At 35.5% G+C, this 15,390-nt stretch overlaps 1 protein-coding gene across 1 annotated transcript; it reads left to right on the top strand.

The window, feature by feature from the left end:
• Nucleotides 1–429: 429 nt before the first annotated feature.
• On the top strand, nucleotides 430–12,407 carry Smp_132900 (putative myo inositol monophosphatase; the record flags this gene model as incomplete). Its single annotated transcript, XM_018789233.1, has 7 exons — nucleotides 430–574; nucleotides 686–1,521; nucleotides 2,320–2,659; nucleotides 3,592–3,759; nucleotides 5,678–5,950; nucleotides 10,564–10,719; nucleotides 12,013–12,407. 7 exons carry the CDS (start codon nucleotides 430–432, stop codon nucleotides 12,405–12,407), a joined length of 2,313 nt encoding a protein of 770 aa, XP_018654696.1.
• Nucleotides 12,408–15,390: the final 2,983 nt, after the last annotated feature.

The following is a 15,390-nucleotide window of genomic DNA, read 5'->3' on the forward strand; positions in this document are numbered from 1 at the left end:
TAGTACAATAATTAAAGAATTACAGTTGTTGTTTATAGGTACTGTCGTTTCCGACGTTGGTTATACGAGCGAAGCACTTGTACGGTCAACGGTATGACTTCGCTCCCAGACACTAAGTTGCTGCTTCTAGCGATACCGTTTATCAACTGACTTAACTGGCATGGTAGCACCGGACGGAACAAAAGTCTTAGCTAGTGTAGGTCATTTGAGTCATCTTAGATAGGTAGCCCTAACCGACACGTCAGTGTAATAGCTACATTTGGACAATAAATAATAAAGCCTAAGTCATCCCCGTTGTAGCTCCACTGATGTACGTTTGAAATTCATAGTTTTATTAAAATGCTTTGTTGTATTGTAATTTTTAATCAAACGATAGCTAAAATTAACTACTAATCCGGTTACCTACTGATGTCTTTTGTTTTTCCAGCTATGTGGCCCCATTTCTCCGCTGCCGCCTGGACAAAATCACTCATTCATGGACCACCACCATCCGTCGAGGAAAAAGTAGATAATTCTGATGGTTGGGGAGCCCTAGCTCGACAGTGGGTACATCAGCGTAGTAGCCAGTTGCAAAGTAACTACACTAACAACGTGGCGCCACCCCCACCACCTCCTCCACCCCCACCTCCTCCCCCTCCTTCTCCACCTCCACCACCACCAATTTCTTTTATACCACCAACTCAAGTTCAGTCAAGTACAAGTAACGTAGTTTTCAGTGCATCTCAAGTTGACTCCAGCCACCCATTGATCCATAACTCTTTAATATGTGCACAAGAGAAGCCCCTCTCCTCACAAAGTATGTGCCCAGTACCTGAAAATCAGGAAGCTCTACAGAGTTCTTGGTCTTTATTCGAAAATTCCAGAGTCTCGCAAAATTCGTGGTCTACAAGTGGCGGTCACGCATATTTACAGAATTTGTGTACAGCGCCTGGATACCATGGTCCTCCCCAAAGTGCTTGGCCATCCTATAATAGTCATGAACCTTCCCAGAATGCTTGGCCTTCACAAGCGAGTTTACAAAGCAAATGGTCAGCACCTGAAAGTCACTCTTATGATAACCAAGTTCCACAGGGATATAGTAATACTATTCCCCAACCAGGTCCTTCATCTCAATACTATGAGCATAATCACCAAATCAACTATCTTTCCAGTGAAAATTCAAACAATCCTGTTTCGCATTGTAAGTCTTATGGTGAACAGTATTGCAATGTAGGGAGTGGTCATACGGGTCAAATTACACGCTATCAAAAGAGATGGACTCAAAATGATCAAGGCAATAACGAATACTGTTCTCATGCTTCAGAGGTTTATGATTATCATCATTCTTACTCTTTTGAAAGGTCATTTAACTCGTCAGCTGCTAGACCAACTAATCCTTATAACCAACCCTATCCACGTTTTAGCCAGAATAATCGTAACATGTGGCCTAGAAATCCCGAGTCTTTCCAACCCGTAGATGGCTTCCCTCCACCTGCGCAATTCGACGATATGCACCTTCACCGTCTAAGTTATCAATATCAAGTGAGAGTTGTCGGTTTATTTGAGGTTTACTCGTGTATGGGTTTCAAAGGATTTCATTTTTAAGAAATGTCCTATATGCTTGAATATTTCATTGAATCCAACCAGTATAATTTTAAAAAGATATCTTTAGTAATATCTTTTATCAATTTGTAACTAATGTACTGTGGACACACTATCTTATACGATAAGTACTATTTGTTGGCTGAATTTTATTTATTATTTATTTGAACACAAATATTGGTACAAGGGGACACCAGATATATATGCGCCACACAAAAAATTGTCATTTTATTTAATTGTGTGAGAGCTATGATACTGCATGGGTGCCCAAACTGAAGCAGGTGGTTTTCTTAGAGGGCCAAACCCCGAGCCTTCGACCCAAAAGTCTGATCCACAAGGCAGTGGAGCATCGTAAGGAGATGCAGTCCCATGGTAGTCGGTGACCAACGATAAGTTCATACGCCATTTGTTCCCTCAGGATACTGGTGTTGGTTGAAACTTTCTTATCATTAAGAATGTTGAAGCTCATTTTGAGGATCTTGTTAATCATAGGCTCAAGCGTGGGTGTTAGTAATTGGATACTTTTTTGTTCAAGGAAACCACTACTTAAGAAACATGTATTTTCAGTATTTTAAATTTTTAATAAATAATTCATGTGCAAGTGTAGACCGTCTAACTGTAGCACATTATGAGCGATGAGACTAAAAAAATTCAGACGTATTACATTATTCTTAGAAATTCATAGCTTGTAAATATTGTTAGTAAAAAGAGCTAACATTCCTCTTTACTTTTGTGCAGGAGGAGCCTAAATATATTCCTCTCAGTGAAGATACACCGGTGATTGAAAGTAAACAATTCCGTGGATGTCATGATCACGACTACCGCATTACAATACAAAGTCCTACAGTTCCGTCTGGTAGTGTGGAAGAAAATTGGAAAGATGTAGACACTCGTCCTATTCTGCCTAGCGACAGTGATCACACAAGCCCGGCAATATTTCCGTCGGCTATTGCAAATAAAGCCCTGGATGATCCCAGACCAATTTCACTTATCCCAACGCCCATTATTGAATCTTCGTGTAAGCCCAGGGGTCGTATCACACATCTGCCTGTTCCGGAACATCTAATGACAGCTTTCGGTGTGCCCTCATAGTTTTATTTTTTGTTCACACTTGGTGTCTTTGATGTATTGATTTCTAATCTTAGGGTAAAGTTTTATTTGAGTGTCGCAACATACTGCTTAACAGACTTATATCCTTTATAAGATCTTATTTCGCAACTGACTTTGTCAGTTTGATCTTTTGATTAGGACTTCTTCGTTATACTATACAGTTTGTTGGAATATACTCTGAGTAGATAAGAAAAGTTGTTGAGATTGATTTATTTTAAAAATCAAATATCCTCGACTCTCGGGTTTGCGGGTAAAGTCTAAATAAGTCCATATTTTCCATTTTCTGATAATTTAAAGTCGGTCAGTCGTAACGTAGAACCTGGTACGTCTGTATATCGTTTCAAAGTTCTATACCCCATTAGCACAGAAAAACGAAATTTTTAGGTCAAATCCCAGAAATGCAGAGGTACAGTATTAGTAGTAATCGAATAGTTTAAGCATCAAAGATACTATTACAAAAAACTAGTGAAATAACACAAAAGAATTTCAGAACTTAGGAAAGACAGAGAACGTATGTTTCTGTATGATTGGTTACGGTATTCAAGCCGACCTCATCTTAGTTTTATTGTACTTAAAAGTGATGCTGTTCAACGATTTTAAGGTCCCCTTCATTCTAACTGATTCTTAATCAATAGAAACTGACAGGCTTTTTGGTTTATAAATTATACATTTATAGGACATTCTAGTACAATTTGGATAGTAGATTAATACGTCGCACCAATAAGTGGTGATACTATAATTAAATAAAAAAGATTGCATAATCAGTAAGTAAATGAATAAATCTGTATTTGATAGAAGCAAAATACCATCACTTCTGATTCATTCTTTAGTTTGATAATCCAGTTTTTTAATTATCCACGTTTTCTCGGTCATTATTTTACAATTTAAAACCCTGTCCAGAGGAAGCTGCTGCAAGCACTGGAGTTTGGCCTCCAAAGGGTTTAGAACCAGAACAAACCGGAGGTGGTAATACCAAACCTCGTGCTCTCCCCGCTTGGCTTCGTGATGAATTAGAAAAATTGGAAAAGAAAAAAGCTAAAGAATTGGCTGCTGTATCTGGAGCTACTGGTTAGTCTAGTTGTGCTTACAGTAATGATACTCAAATTTTTGAATGCTTAGTAGTATGTAGAGTTTACATAGGGATTAGCTTTTACCTATCGATGTGTCTACATCCTCATACGAACCTACATTATCTTGGCAGGTTAAATTAGTTAGCGGTTCGATTATTCATGTGCACCTTGATTTATCTATAACTATTACGATGTATTCTGGGTCTAAGCAGCAAAATGAACTAGACATTTCCGTGTAGTTCAAGTTAATTGCTTCGTCCACCAGTATAGGTTTATTTGATATTTATTACTCATGACTGTTTACAGAAATAACTAAAGAAAACTCGGTAGGGTTAAACTATACTGCCGAGCCAATCAGAAGCTTTCGCGGGTTTTCAAGGTCATGGCTCTAAGTTCGGTGCTTACGTACGGTCGGTTTACAGCGGATTTTAGGAAAGACGTGATAATTTAGCGTCTACAATAGAAGTGATCATAAGATTTTCGCGCGAAATTCAATTATCCATTTGGATAAATAGAGTTTTGGCATTAAAGCTGATGTCAGTTCGTGATGAAAACCCTAAGTATAATTCCTAGCCTTAATCATGAACTGTAAATCATAATTTGAATTCTCCACACAGGTTTATAACCCTCATTTGGTCTTAGTTATTATGTTGACACTCTCAGAGTCACTCTAGCGTCGCTCAAAGGTTGTCCATAACTTATAGTCTCACCCATAACCCTACACCTAAACCTTAACTCTAACCCTAACCCGTAAATCATACCAATATACTAACATTATTGAAGCTATGTGGTCGAGGCTAAAAGAATCTTTGAGACATCATGGTTTCAGAGGTCGACTACTATGGAGCCATATGGATGTGTTCCTGTACGTTGTGCACTATGATTCTAGAACTTCTGAACCTATATCTGACCTTGAGAAGTTTTTGACCCGTGTAAAAGAAGTGTTTCCACTTTAATTCTTTGGTTTTGTATAATATATTTTTACTGCATACTAACTGTCTTCTGATTGGCTAATATTTCTCAAGGTCATTTAAGATTCGTTCAAAGGTCGGCAGTATAGTTTAATCCTACCGAAAACTCTCTTTAGGAGTTTCCCCTTGAAAAGTAGTAGCAATATTTGTGTGATATGCTGTTGATTGTCCAGTTAACCATGAACTATTTGTGACTTTTAGTCCCCCAAGAACTTTATGTTGAGTAGACAGTTTTATGTGCTTTTCGTACTACATTCAGCTACATTAAAAACCCGTGATATGATACAACCCTCATGTCATCCTTTGAACTCCTTTCAATATGGTTCAGGCGACCGTTTACTGTGTATGACTGAACAATTCTCTCGTAGTGGCTGTGTACTTGGGACAATTTCAACGAGGTCATTATAAATCCCAAGTAACATTGAATGAACCTTGAGTTCGTTTAATGTACTGCATTTGATCTAATTTATCTACGGAATTTATAATTTCTAGACCGGTACTACACAACCATGAAGAATTTGTACTACTCCTATTTTGAGTTAACCTTCCAAGGACTGTTCACTATAATGTTCGAAGTTTTCCAATTGTTCAGTACTGATTTCAAAGCATCCAACCAGTTATTTCCTAGGTGTTGTCCTCTGCTTATTAGTGAGGATCATCTTATCTTGGGCCGTTCAAGGTAAATTATTCAGAGTACTGCAATAAGCATGATTATTTCGACCAGTGTTAGGTACCATTTAGTTCAGTTCAAGGATAGCGTGCATCTTTTTGTCATGTTTCTTTATACCACGAGACAACTGGTGTTAAAATGCTTTAGAAAACACTAATCGGCTCGTTTACTATGTATTCTCTAAATATGTTACTAAATTCCTTCAAAATCATAAGTAATGTTCAATACGTGAGGTTAAAATTACCTAATGGCTTTATTACTATCTTAAGTTTTAGGGGCTGCTCCTGATGCTAAAAGGGATGATGAAGGTGATATCGTTATGGAGGATGAAGCTAAAACTGATGTCCAAACAATAAAATCTCTATTGAACAATAATGAAGAATTAGATGGTGATGTCAAGGAACAGGAAAGCCCTTTTGATATCTCAAGTAATCCTGTTGGTGACCTCCAGTCCCCGTTTTCATCTCGAAGTCAACCTCCTACGGAATTAGAGGAAATCTCAAACCCTGAAACTGCGGTAAAACAACTAACTACAAATAGTTCTCAAAGTATTTTACCCAACATTCCTGCATCATTAACGGTAAGCTCATTGAAGCTTGTAAGCAAATTTCAGTGCTTAGTCGTCAAGCTACTGTATGGTGATTTGACTTCTCGTAGCTATATTCTACATTTGAACCAAAAGTCCCCGATATTCCATTAATACATTCGTTTGACACTTTCATCAAATCGCTTCATTGTATTGGGAAGAGTAGGATTTGAAGCAATTTAAAGCTTTTTAGTTTATGAGATTTTAAAAGGGAATTTTTGTGGAAAGTATCAGATAAAGCTAGCTGAACTTTCCAAAGATTAACTCTTGTATTGTCTAGCGCTTTGAACAGTTGACGCATATTGTCATTAAATATGACTTTATTGAAGTTGATGCTACCTCACACTCATTCTCTGCCACATGTTTGATATGTATTTGGTTTTGCGAATGTTGGAACTACCGTATTCGGACTGGTGCACAACAGCCTACACATCTGCTATCCCTTCAAGAATTTCGTGAGTTGTTCACATCATTATCGGACGAAGAACAAAGGACTGAAACGGTAAGAAAATATTGTATCCAATATATTTTCCTAAACGCAAATAAATATTTTTTGGTTTTCGTGGTATTTCTTACTTCAAATATCGAAGGTCAACATTAACTAATAAATTACTGAGCTTAAGACTTTCATAATACACTTATTAAGATATCTTTTTCTAACCTAGTAGTAATTGTTTGTGCTGATCGGCTTTTTTATCAACCTAAACAAGCAGTTAAAAACTCAGTCAGTGAACAGGTACAGGTACGACATACTTGAGCATGACCATATTTCCCACATTAAAAGCATACTCGTTTTTTAAAGTAACAAACTAGCGGAAGGACACTTACCACATCGCCCACAAGACGTTTTGTGTTTCACTTGATTTGGGATTCGCTGGGAGTACGAATCTTTATTTCCATTAAAAGATTTATGTAAAGCATTAACTCCCACGTGTTCACTGTTCCTTTCTACGAGATTCGTGTCATGCTTCAAATTAACCGTTCTTTGACACTCTTCAGATACTGATTGCAGAACGATGTTAGGATCTTGTTCGATTCTCGCTAGAATCCGTGTTCTAATATCTGCATATACTGAAGATTGTAATCCACAGACAAAAATAATGCATTTGAACTTATCTGAGGACATTTTTTGTAAACGGGACCGCTCACATTCCCGGTTCATGATGCTTGCATACGTCACATAGTCGTCTTGTGCTTTCTTTACAAGTTGAAGACACTGGTATCTGGTGTGAAAAATTGATGATCGTTCTCCAAATATGTGTCAGGCATTCTACTGTTTCTCTGAAGGTTATGTCGGTTGGCGTCTTTGGGAAATTCCCATGTTCAGGACACTCCAAGCTTCCGTAGCAATAATCTCAGTTTTGAGCCTTTGTCCCACTCTTTACAATCATCAATAAACATATCCTCATGGCCTCTAAACCACGCCTCAAAAGTAACTCCACTTTCTGGATCAAATCTAAATTCAGTTATAGAATTTGCAATAGAATCCGGAGTCATAGTGGAATTAGACACATTTGTTCTTGAGGTTGTTGACATATTTTTGACTAATAATTCGATTAGAGAATTTTGCTGTTGCTATAAGGTTTTCAGATCATCCATTTTGTTGTTACAAAATTCAATTTAACTGAATATATAAGCGTAGATTCGTTTTGATCATTGTCTCCAATTGTTATAAACGTTAGGATACTTGTTATAACTCTTGGGTTTCTTGTTATAACAGTCCTTTCACTTTTTACACGCATATGGGACGTTAATGTACCTTAGATGAATATCTACACTAGATTCCTACCCAGTGTATATTTTACAGGACTTCAACACAACTCAGATCAAGAATACAAGATTAGCCTGACTAGAACGTCAATATATTTCCACACCAAAATCCGACACAAGAAACAGTCAATACATAATAAGGATAGGGGGATATATATAACACATATAACACCTGTCATACTCTATAATGTCTGACTCATCAAGACAACCAATCATTGTCATTCTTTGCCCACACATCAATAAGTTGGCATTTATAGCTATTTTGATTTTATCCAGCTTGGTCTTGAGTATTGTATTCACTTATGTTCTGTAAGCAAACTTTTTTCATTGAAATGTTTGTAATGGTTCATTTGATCATTGTGGTGATTTCATTAAATGTGATCATCAGAAAGCCCTAAATCTAGTTACTCATCAGGAATACACATTTGCTGATACTACTCGTGAGAATCAAACCTCCATCGTTGTTTCATAGTCGAAAACGTTTTTGCGATCGACACATTGGACAACAATGTCGACACTAACCGATCAGTACTTACGACCAGTCAGACATGGGATTGATAATTTGTCGGTAATCTGTGAATCGCTATCAAACACTGCGACGTTAGAAGCAAGGTGTTGTTTGTGCTGGTATTATCGTTTCTATGATAGCGGTGGTTTTTACTCTAAGCTCACAACTGTCGATCCACAGAATACAGCTGCTCTGCATCTCTAAAGGTTTGAGCTGCCAAATAAATACCATTATTTCTCAAACAATAAACCTGTGCTATCCTGGTGATTAAGTATGCCTAGGTTTTTAAGTAAAGAATGTTAGCCGTGAGTAATATCTGTTGACAATCTAATATTCTTTCCAAAACAAAACTTCATAAATCCGAACAATCAGTAAATTTCATTCTGTTTTACAGGCTCGTTTTATTACCCGCACGCTGACGGAGGCTCTGCTGGCTGTTACGACCGAACTTATTGACGGCATAGTAGAAGAAGTAATGACAGAAGCGGTTTCAGGGAAATCACATGTTCTACCATCAGAAGACTCTCCATCTGTCGAGATAAAATCCCCAATTCTAGGTAACTAGACAGCATTTGTTTCTTTCTTTGCGTAACTGTAGTTTGATTTTTTATATTTAAACATAACTTGATTGTCTTGTCCCAATTATTGACTAAGTAAAACTTTCTAACGGTTGAATTGAGCTGTTATTTATCTCAGTGATTCGTCGCATGAAATTTTGTATTTTACTGTAACTTTTACTAGCAGTACTTGGGAATACAAATGTTTAGCTTTTATTTCAGTTGTTTTTTTGTCAAAGTTTCTTAAGCGCTACTTAACAAACATTTTATTTAGAGTAATCAGTGTGAAGGCTTAACTCTCAAATCCTTTTCAATACAAAAAAGGACGTTTGACACTTAAGCTTCAACTAAGTTTTTTGATGATTATGTAGTGTGCTAATAATTCATATACCACGTTTACTTTATATTGGCACATGGACTTTTGTTTACATGAAGAGACTGCTGTAACTAATACACGCATGATGTACTACATGGTATGATTGCGTATCGATTCAAGTTATTAAACTACTCACCGTAACTTCGAAAGCTAATAAAAAGTGGAGAAATGAAATTTAGTGTATTCATACTGGTGAAGATCTAAGTAAAAATGATCTTAATAGGAGTTTAAAGAAGTAATAGAGATCGATGTATGAAAATGATAAATAATTCATGCATCCGCACCTTTCTCAGCTATGTCGATTTATGTTCTATGTGAAAAGCTACAAATCCTCGTTTACTACTCAAAGCTACGTGTTCTGCTTTATGTAACATTGTTCAACTTGTAACGTGCTAAATGATATCTAGCTTGGTTCTCAGATTTGTAACAGTTTCAAAATGACAATATTGTCAGTAATTCGAACTATCTAAAGTATTACCTATTTACATCCATATCTGACTGATATAACTGGAGAAATTAGATGAATGATGTTTTATGCTGGGACTCATATGATCATGCTGTAATTCTGGAAGAACTATTATATAATCTCTCTCTGGTTCAAACAACTGTTTCCCTCATGTCCCCACAGTAAGATCGGTGACCCACTAACACCGATTAATGAGGAATAAGCAAGAACACCTACTGGTTCTTGAGCTCCTACTAACCTATTATCCAACCAGAAAATAAAGGCAAGAAGCAGATCGGTTCTGTATTGTATTTTATTCAATCATGACCCAAATCTCATAGAATGATATACCTCAAATGCTTGACAACACGGTAACACGATTAGAGAACTTCAATGTATGCCTAAATTAGTCATAAGTGATACGAAACCGGAGTATTAAGGAAATAAATAGTGATAAATATGGAACAGTCAGTCAAACGAAAGCTTAGAAATAGGAGAACGTAAAAATACAATAATCCAAGAGTCTATTAAACGTACAGTAAATATACGCATAGTAATCCTCTTTATAATAGTTTCATAAGTTGTATTTTCACACTACTCGCCCTAATATATCACTAACTCAGCATAGTTTGTTTGGAATTATTTTCTTGCGTGGGACTTCTGAATTTTAGTTTGAAATCAATGGTGTAATGGTGTTTATTGTTCTGTTAGTCTAAAAACTCTTCTCTGTTTTATCTTTTGTGTTATGAGGGAGCTAATCAAATAGTTATGTCACTTATCAAATCACTATCTCCATAGCATTGATTACAGTGAAAGGACTATTAAACAAAGACTGCTCTTGATAATATATTTTATTTTTAATTATCAATTTTCATAAAGGAAATTCATTAACTCATATTATTTTACCACTTTTTCACAGGTTTGGTCTCTTATAATAGTGAAAGTGAGTCAGAATCTGAGCAAAACGTGTTGGAAAGTAAACTACCCACAAATAAGTTATCAGGTATACTACCAGGTGATGTTCCTGATGATGTAAAACATGACTATACATCACAGAATAGTCCTAGTAATGAAAGTAAGTTTATTTAATTAATGAGGTAACTTTTTATACTCGTCTGCGAATCTTAGAAACCGTTGATGAAAATCGTTGGACCATGGATGTTCATGTAAATCTCATACAATTGATCATCTCTCCTATAACTCCAACACTTAGCTGATGGTGATATCCTTGTCTGTCGAACCTTAATTCATGATGTCGTTACATAACATGTTCGATTGTTTATATATATCGCACTACTGTCTCCCTTCATTTTGGTAATGAGTGAAATCTTTGAAAAACATTGTCTCAGTCAGTTTTATTTATAATTATACATCTGTGATTTTTATTATCTGGGAAATCATGCCTCTCATTCCTATGCTTCAAATTCAAGTGTTAATCAGCTATCGTGGGTCGTGGGTGCGATAAAAATGATTTCAAGTGGGCCTTTTTTTTCTTCCTAGGATTGTTTTGCGTAGTTTAACATTCTGTCCAATAAAAATCTAATAACTTGATGTAGTGATCAACTAAGTCAATCACTATGATCGTTGAGTATAGGTTTTTCTGGCCTTTTAATGTTCAATGAATTCTGGGAGCATTTAGAGTACTCTGCATATTTTTAGACAGCTTTTCTAATAATTTCATCGACATTTCATTCTACAGCTTAACCAATGCTTTAGTCTATTCATCTTTTCTTTCAAATTGTCACTTAGCACAGGCTTGCTGTGTTTTCGTGAATTCAGTAGATTCAGTCCTCCTAAATTGTAGTACTTTGATGTTAATACTTAATGCTATCAATACTCCAATCACTGATTTAGGAATTCACTTGTTTAAAATAATTGCACACTATGCAGTGCCAAAGTGAAACACCTTTTATTCATCGAGACTAATTTACTTCTTGTTATCATCACATAAATTGGAGAGTAATTAGGGTGAACATCAGTTTGTCTCTCAGTGTGTATGTTGTCTACTGGTTGTTTCAATGAAATATGTATTTGGCAAAAACTCATGACATATAAAGATACTGTCAATATATATTTATGTTACATAACTTTTTCCTATATTGATTTTGTAAGAATGAGCTTCAAATACAGCTGTATGTCACATTATTTTTATTCCGTATGATTTCTAGTAGATACGTGTAGCCAACTTTCCTACAAATTTCTATTTCCCTACCTTGAGTGTAATCAGTAGACTACGTTTTTTCCGTTCATATCAACTAATGAAATAGGAAAGCAAAGAAACAGTGAAAATTCATATTCACAATAGTTACGGTCGATATATACTGGTTCTTCGTTTTTCGAAGTCCTTGTAATTTGTTTTACCTTCCAGATAATAAAATTGTCACTGGAAATGGGAAATTTCAAACTGCACAAGAAAAGAATCATGAAAAGCATTCTTATTCCTCCAGCATTCATCAGAAATCTAAACGCTATAAAAATGAAAAAGAAACGGATATGGCCGTCACAATTTCTCGTTCGCGTTCCAAACATTCACATAAAAGGAGAACAAATTCACGGCATTCGCATCGCAGTCGTAAAAGAGATTTTCGTGGTTCGTCAACAGCTTCTTCAGAATCTTCAAGTTCTAATCATGGGAACCAAAAAGTAGGATTCTCTCGATTCAGTCGATCCTCAGCAGACCACATTAAAAATGTTCGGTCACCAAAACATTATTTTGCGAAGTCCAGTCATTCGAAACATTCTCATCATAAAAGTCACCATTAGATTTGTACACTTTCCTGTATTAAGTGTTAACCTGTCTTCGGTTTGCACTTATAATCCTTAGTTCACAAGTGAGATTTCAGACAGGTAATTTTATCATTTGGTAAGTGAATTTAATGACTTTCAAATCAAATCTATTTTCTGATGATTGACTTAACAATAGTAACATGTTATTTTATTCATCTTGTTTCGGCAGTACAAAGTTACTGCATTCACTGTAAAATACAGTGAATCTGAATTTAATATATCAGCCCACAGTACGCACTTTTGGAAAGCAAGTTTATACTCTTCATTTTGGGTCGGCATACAATAATTATTCATATTTATGGTGTTTGTTATTTGGTACAGAAGAAATGTTTAAGTCCTAGATACATCTATTTTTTTGTTACAGATTTTACACTCGTTATTGTCCTATTCATTTTCATCTTTTCAACTGTCTCCTTGACAATTTTGTTTCCAATACTTTCTTGCAAATGTTCTCACTAACAGCAAACGAACTGATGATCTCCTACGGGACTTCGTGTTCCGGTATTGAATAATATTACTGCTATAATTAGGCAGAGTACTGTACACAGAAGCCAGTTTACTAATCAAATCTTTCTCATACAGTTACTCTCAAGTTTATCTGTCTATTTTTCCTATCATTATTCTGTTCAACTTACTGACAATATTTCAAGTAAATCTTAAAATAGAGTATCTATTTTTTGAAATTTATTAATTTCAACCTTCTTTCAGTCAGTAATTTGCGTTCCCTATTTATCGTCAATTTGTCTTTACTTTTCAGGTATGGAAATATTCGGTTTCCCAACAACACAACTGCTCATATGATCTTAATTTCTTTTTCATATAAATATGTGTACAAAGTACCAATCATTTGTCTACTTAAAAATAATCTACTGCCAGTCTCCGTCTTATTCTTTGTCTTATTGATTGTGCTAGCTTCAGCCGTAATGTATATATATGCGATTAATATCGCTTTTCGAGTACTAGTTAGCTTTGAAAGTGTACAAATTCAACTCACCTGTTATTCACACAGACTATGGAGCGTAATGTATAATCATATTTGATAATTATTGACGACTCATCAATTTCCAGAATTCGGTCGTAGGCTTGTATATTAAGTTGCTGCTGATTAAGTCCTTGGAATTGCGGTTCAGCTCTCCTTGTATTAATAAAATTTTAGGGAGACAAATGCTTGTTTCTTTTTTTGTGGTATCCTAACATTTCTTGAGTTTTTGTATGAATAGAAAGGTTCGAGTAGATGAAAAGACGTTTTATAAAACTGAAACAAGTTACATAAACCTACGAAAGTTCGTATGAAATTAATCTAATTGACTATAGATTTCTGAAACTACTAGAATAACAATGTAATGAAATGATTCATACTCATATGATCAAATCATTTTGTTGTGTTATGTGCTTAGTGTTCAGAAAATAAGGTACACAAATAGTGTTCTTAGTTTCTATTTGTTATGAAAATTGCTACAGATTGCCAAATAAATAGATACATTACCAAATAATGAATGAAATGCAATGATATGTGTGGCCGAATGATCCCTTATGTGACCAAACACTAACATTAATCTTTTTATGCACTAATGTTACAAAAAAATAGATTCTTTTATAGTGAAGTTACATGTTATGTACAGTTATGTAAAATTGTGTAAGAAATAATACTCTTACAATAATCGGATTATACTTCTCAGAAAGTAATTTGTATTCAAAAACCAAATTTTGACATCTGTCTTACGGTCTAATGTTAACAAATACATTCTAGTGTGTCTATTTGAAATAGTTCTAGATCACTGTTCGGAATAGTCTTTAGTGTTGATGAACTTGTTTCATCATTTGATGACAAATTGTGACTTGGTCGCTAATTAGATGACAAACTAGCATCCTGCAATTGTTTTGATCATTCTGAACTCGCCACATTAAAGTTTTTCTAGGGACTGACATTTTTCATATGAACTAAAAAACCGTGAAACAACATTAGACAAAGGATCAACAACGAAATAGTTCTGCTGAAGCACAATCAAATGAGTGGCTACATTTATCGTGAAACGAATCCTTGGTTCCGGGATCTTTAACTGTTAAATGTATATACGTCCTACTTGCTGGTTGTTGCAGTCATACACCAATCAAGCTTGAATTAGATAAGGTTACCGAAATAGTTCTACAGTGTTGTTGCTTAGTCGATAGCCAAACTTAAAATTTAGTAGACTTGATTACTAGATAAAGCCGTAAGATTCATGTTGCTCTCGGAGGAGTCCGTAAATCTAAGCTAAACCGTACAACATGTTGACGGTCGGTTCATATCCGTCAGTAATTGACACTAAATTTCATCACTCAGTGGAGGTCGACGTCTTTCAAACAAGATGTGATAAATAAGGTTGATTTTTCCTAGATATGACTATGAACAGCTTAGGTTTTTAATGGCCCGGGATCTGATTCCAAGTAGATCCTCTAAATGATTACTGTCGAAATATACATCCTTACTATTCTCGTATATTTCATCGACTTAATCCGCGTTAGAGAATATAACCGATTTAAATAGACTGAATACGAGAAAGGATTTTGAATGTGTATATTTCATTTACTCAGTGATTTGAAAAGACAATCAGAAGGATGAGGAGAAAAGAGCGAAGCGAGATAACGTGCGGTGAAGAAGGCATGTGAGCCAACTCCTTTTAATCAATTTTTATATTCCGGTAGAAATAGGTTACAGACATAATGAATATGTACACTCACACGTTCAGATAAAGACAGTCAAGGTTGATGATTTAATAATTAACAAGGTCAAAATGTGACTCAAGAGGAATGAGTTGATTGGCCTGTCCAGAAAATAGAAAGTCCTATGAACTTAACATAGTAACTGACACAAGTTAAATAAATGTGGATTATCCTCAATCAATACTGCAATTACGGATTCTTTTGTGTATTCGGCGAAGTAGTTTACTACGGTAATTTCCTGAAACACGTCAATGGT

This window comes from Schistosoma mansoni, chromosome W, assembly GCF_000237925.1.
Source record: "Schistosoma mansoni strain Puerto Rico chromosome W, complete genome".
NCBI lineage: Eukaryota > Metazoa > Platyhelminthes > Trematoda > Strigeidida > Schistosomatidae > Schistosoma > Schistosoma mansoni.